The sequence below is a fragment of the Morone saxatilis genome, unplaced genomic scaffold (genome assembly GCF_004916995.1).
Source record: "Morone saxatilis isolate NCDOM2014 unplaced genomic scaffold, NCSU_SB_2.0 Contig9, whole genome shotgun sequence".
Taxonomy (NCBI): domain Eukaryota; kingdom Metazoa; phylum Chordata; class Actinopteri; family Moronidae; genus Morone; species Morone saxatilis.
Genome location: NW_023340268.1, coordinates 12,222,327 through 12,227,679, shown reverse-complemented (window position 1 = coordinate 12,227,679; position 5,353 = coordinate 12,222,327). Strand labels below are relative to the sequence as shown.

Genomic DNA, 5,353 nt, shown 5'->3' with positions numbered 1-5,353 from the left:
GCGCAGCTTCCGAACACAGTTTGATGTTGTTTTTATTTTTCTTCTACATATGTGATGATTTCTGTTTTTTCTTGTAAATCCTAGATGGCGAAAAAAAGGCTAAGAAGAGGCCATATGAGGAGATCCAACCAGATGATGAGGACTTTGCTTCCCAGAGCTCCCCGACTGAGCCCCCACAGGTGCTTGCCTAGACAAATAGTGTAGCCAAAAATACAAGTGTTAATAAAATGATACTCTTGGCCACATAGAGGTGATTTATTGATACTTTTTACAGTTGATACAGCTGCCTCTGGATGGATTTATATTGTTAAGCTTTGTTTATATTCCCGTGAGACACTGTGGCGCACTCCTCCGCAGATGGTGCACGAGTGACGAACATGCACGGAGGCCTTTATGCTTAGTGCTTCAGTGCAGTATTCTCTGAGCGTTCAAAAAAAACAGTCTGTGAATAAGCAACAAGTCAACAGTTGTTACTGGGAGGACCTCATTATTAAAGATGGTTACACTGCCAGCTGCCTGGAAAACTGTTGCTCCAACTTACCAAGCATTGCCTGTGTACTGTACTTACTGTCACTTACAAATTAAAACAGTTCAGTGAAGTTTAGAGTCATTTGGCTGCCCCTTACCCAAACAAAATATCCTGTTAGGAAGCAAAAGTCAACGAGTGTTTACCAGAAGAACATGGTCTTCTGGTAAACACATCCGCTACCCTTCAGCTCCTCAATGCTGAGGATGCATTGATCTGTTTATGGCTAAAAGCGACGCTACTGATGTTCCAGAATCAGTTTATTTAACATTAGGCTGTGCAAAACTACTGACGAAGCCCATTAGAGGGCTACGCACATACTCATAGTTACATCTGGAAATGAAATGCGCAGTTTGCAGCTAGTTACAAACATTCAGAGGTGCACAACCAAGCGGCAAGTGATGACATTTTTGGCACGCTCACTCTCGCACCGAGGACATTGTGGCGAGCATAAACCAGGCCTAATACTTCCTGTCTCTGCTGCCACTCAAATATTGTTCATATTTGGCACATATGTTAACTACCGATTGACTGTACTTTCTTCCTTAACCTCTCTCCTGCCTTTGTTCTTTTCACCTCCCTCCCTCTACCTCAGACAGCAGAGTTAATCCGAGCTCTGCAGGAGCTTGAAAATGCAGCCTCTGGCGACTCAGTGCTGCGTCAGCGCATCTCCTCCCTTCCTGCTGAGGTGCAAGACACATCACTGCTTCACAGGATCACAGGTAGGAGGCAGGACACAACACACTGTTGTACACTGTATGTATACTGTACACACACAACTCTGTTTCACAGCTCAGTAATACTTATTGGTACTAATTAGTTAATTAAGTAATTGCCTTCCTGGGGACCAGGGTGGCGTACTAAGTAGAAACACAGCTATTAAAACAATAGACCAAGGTGCATTATATTTTATTTTCTATATGGCTCAAATACCAGAGAATTTTAACACTATAATATAATGGAGCAGTCATTTATTGACATTTACTTCCCCTTAAATGCCTAAATTTTAAAATAGATTTGTTTTTGTTAACAAAAGTGTTGGCTATAATGTTATTGATATGAGTGGAATCGGATAAATAGACACCCCAGACACATATAAACATGCTGTACATTAGAGTTGAGTAACGTCTGATATATAGTCAAAGATGATAGAAGATACAGTTTCCTATACAAAGATTAGTGAAACATTTCTAAGTCACTGAACCACATATTATACATTAGAAGGCCACAAAGCACTTCAACAAACTGAGGTGACTTTGAGCAGAACACTGAGACTACACAGATAAAAAGGACTAAAATGTTTGATTTGCAAGTGTTTATACAGTAACTATTTGCATTGTGCCAGTATTGATGGATAACTGAATGACCTCCAGTTGAACCCACTAGACTGGTTATCTTTAAGCATTATGCTCCACTCTCTGTCTACTTTTTGTGCTTTAGATAAAGAATCAGGGGAGCGGCTTTCCCGGCTGGTGGAGGAGGCGTGTATGCTGCTAGCAGACTACAGCGGCCGCTTGGCGGCAGAGATTGACGATAGGAGGCAGCTCACACGCACACTAACGGTCTTCCTGCAAAGTCAAAAGGACGGCCTGGCCCAGAACGAGCAGAAACTCGAAGTGCGTAAATCACTTTTTTGCTTTTAATTACTGATTGTTTATCTGTGTACCTTGTCTACCTCACCTTTGTGTCATCATGATTGATTCTCAGTGTTCATCTGTCTGCGTAGCCGTGTGGTCACGCTTCTTGTCTGTCAACTTTTTGAAGTAACATTTCTTTTCATGTATTTCAGCATGTTGCATACTTCTGCAGAGTGCCTGTTTTGTTGCTGATTCAGACTGTAGATTTCAGACTAGAGTTTAATTTGAGTGTTAGGTCTGCTGGCGTTTTCAAACAGAGGAAAGATTCCTGAATCAGATACACTCTTGAAATCCAAGTAAGATTTTTCCATCATTGGGAAATGCTTGTTCTTTTAGCCTTTATCATTCAACTCAATTTGTATCTCCCACAAGGTAAGTATCGACCAAAATACTTGATCTTGAACAGCTCCACTACAGATTTTCTTGTTTTCTCATAACTATTCTTTTTTTTTGTGTGTGTGTTGACAATAACTGTCCAGATTTTATCCAAAGGACACCAAGAGGACAAAGTATTTAACATTTGTATCTTCACACAGTCAAGTCTTTTGTAATAAAAAAAAACTGAAAATAAAAAATAAAACTGATTTTGTGAGTGCTTTTATTTTGCTGTAACTTGCAACTCCTGGTGGTACATGCATTGTACAAATGTTCAATTTCCATAATAGTCTATGATAACAGTATTTCATTGTTTTGTAGTATTGACACGCGATAAATTCTAGCCACACACTCATTGTTAAATTAAGCTCAGTCCAATAGATAGATAATAGCTCAAATTGAGGAAAACTCATAATGTTGTTACATTTCAAACCAAAACTAAGAAAAGAGACAGCAGGTTTTAGGATTAAGATTATTTTGCCTGTTAACACTAATTTATTAGATTTTCGTCAGTATTGATGACATGATATAAGTGGAAGCCTCCTGTGGCAACACACATACATGCATCAGCTGTTTGGCAAACATACAATAAGCATGTGCGTGCAGCAAAGCCAGAACAGCGATAAAACATTTGATTAACACTTAATGTATCTTTTAAGTAGTAAATATTTGTGTAAATACATGAATGAAGTGAAGTAATCTGTTAACATGGCAGGTTCCATTGCTTACCGGCCTTCAGTTGTGTGTAACAGCTGTTATTTCTGTGATAATGTAATTCTAGTACATCACGGGGATATAAAATAACAACTTCCCTGCCTACATACGTTGTTATTTTGGTGATCTTTCATGTCTTTCATAGTTGGAAGTGGAAGTAAACCATGTAGAAAGCTAGTCTCAGCTTGACCTTGAAGTAAAAGTTTTGTTTTTCAAATATCGTCATACATTCAGTTGTTTGAAAGAGGGTTTTAAGCTCCAGAATATGTATTTAACATGCTCACACAAACATTTCTCATATATGTTTGTGCTTTGAGATTAAAGTATTTGGCCAGAAATCCAAACTTTGTTATGAGATTTCACTTTCAGACCTTTAAGTGTTCTGTGGTGTACAATGCAATACAAAGTTATCATACAAGTGACATAACCTTATTTCCATTTTTATGTTCACTGCAGTGCATATTCTTGATTCAGATTTTCTAATAACTGAACCCTTACAACTGTCTAAAAAAAAAATGTGTTTCCAAAATATTGCTGTTGAGACTCATTTACACTGTAAGATCTTTGAGCTCTCATGGACCTTTTCTGCTGTGGATTTCTTTCAGGAATACAAACGCAAACTAGCGAGGGTGACCCAGGTCCGGAAAGAGCTGCGTTCACGTCTGAACAATCTTCCAGGAGGACTCTACAACTCTTCAAACTGACTGAACCTCCGGACTGGATACCTTCGCCTCCTGCTACTGAAACATCTCAACCTGTCTCTTAGATATCTGATCAGTGACATTGCCGTAGTCCTCTGTTCTTACTACTGGAGCAGTGTCTGTGCCCCCTCCCCATATGGTGACCTGTGGTTCTCATTCTGTTTTCAACAGATTATTTATCCACATGTTTTTTTTATTAACAGATTTGTCTTCTTTTTCTTGTCTGTGAGCTCATCTCATTGTATATTAAGACTCGTAATCATCAGACACAGGCCTCTCATGCTTTGGCCCCTGCCCAGATAACTTTTACAGCTTTAAAGTGTTATGGGTGATGCTGGTGTGATATTTTTTTATTTATAGTGACTTAAGATAATGCACCAGAGTACATCCCCTTAGTGTGATCATTCATAACAATTTTCTGTATTTTGGTTCATAACTTTATTTTATTATTTCTGTAAATGCATCTGTCTAATTCTTGGTTATATAGCTCTTTGCAGCAGTTCTTAAAAGCTGAATTGTTGTTTTCATGTAGTGTGATAATGGCCTCTGAAGAGAACTGGTATTCTGAATCTGAGTAGTAAGCCCATGAAAGCAAATCAAAACACTTATTTATCATTTACATAAGGTTTCTTCGTGAGAGTGGGCTTGTAAATCATTGTTCAGTGTACATATTCAAATTTGCATGTAAATATGATGAGAGTTAGACCCGTAAGTGCTTATGATTTGTATCTGTGTCAACATGGCTTGCAAAATGGTCATTCAGACAAATTCCTGGGGTATATCTGTACATCGACACCTCCACTGTACTGAAATAATGAGCGAAGGAGTCTGTTCTCTTGTTTACTGTATCATACTGCTTCACAGATGTATCCTTAAGTCTACTGAATGCTGTGCAGATGCCTCACACAGCCTCATAGTTGCCCCAGTTTCCAAAGCCAGACTTTTATTTGTTTGTTTGTTTTTGTACATATGATGCAAATTCTTCTTAGAACCAAATAAACAGAAAACGTACAAATCTTTGCAGTATGTGCCTCTGGATTTGATTGCAAGTGATGTCCTTGGCCAGCAGAGGGCGTCCATCTATCGGGTGCGCTCGTTTTTAACACCGTGTGCTGCTTCTTTTACGGTGTCTACGGCACACTGTGTGTTAGGGTGAACTGTACAAACACAGGAAGTAGCCATCACTAATCCAATGTAGTTAAATATAAGTAGCTGAATGGAACATAATATATAATATATATTATGTAATGATTACAAATACACGAATCACACATACGCTAACTGGTTCTTGTTAGCAAGATAGCGCGAACTTAATTCAGCGTACAAAGACATTAGTGGCGAGTTAGTTAAATACCTGCTAAGCTAAGCTAACGTCATGAGCTGTCTCTTGTAAACTAACG

At 38.8% G+C, this 5,353-nt stretch overlaps 1 protein-coding gene across 1 annotated transcript in view; it reads left to right on the top strand.

The window, feature by feature from the left end:
- Positions 1 to 4,968, top strand: part of LOC118343019 (regulation of nuclear pre-mRNA domain-containing protein 1A-like) — a gene marked incomplete in the record, with an annotated part of 8,556 nt that extends 3,588 nt beyond the window's left edge. Inside the window, 3 exon segments of the mRNA XM_035681730.1 lie at positions 1,122 to 1,248; positions 1,967 to 2,142; positions 3,858 to 4,968. Of these exon segments, the coding sequence (XP_035537623.1) occupies positions 1,122 to 1,248; positions 1,967 to 2,142; positions 3,858 to 3,956 (402 nt within the window).
- Positions 4,969 to 5,353: the final 385 nt, after the last annotated feature.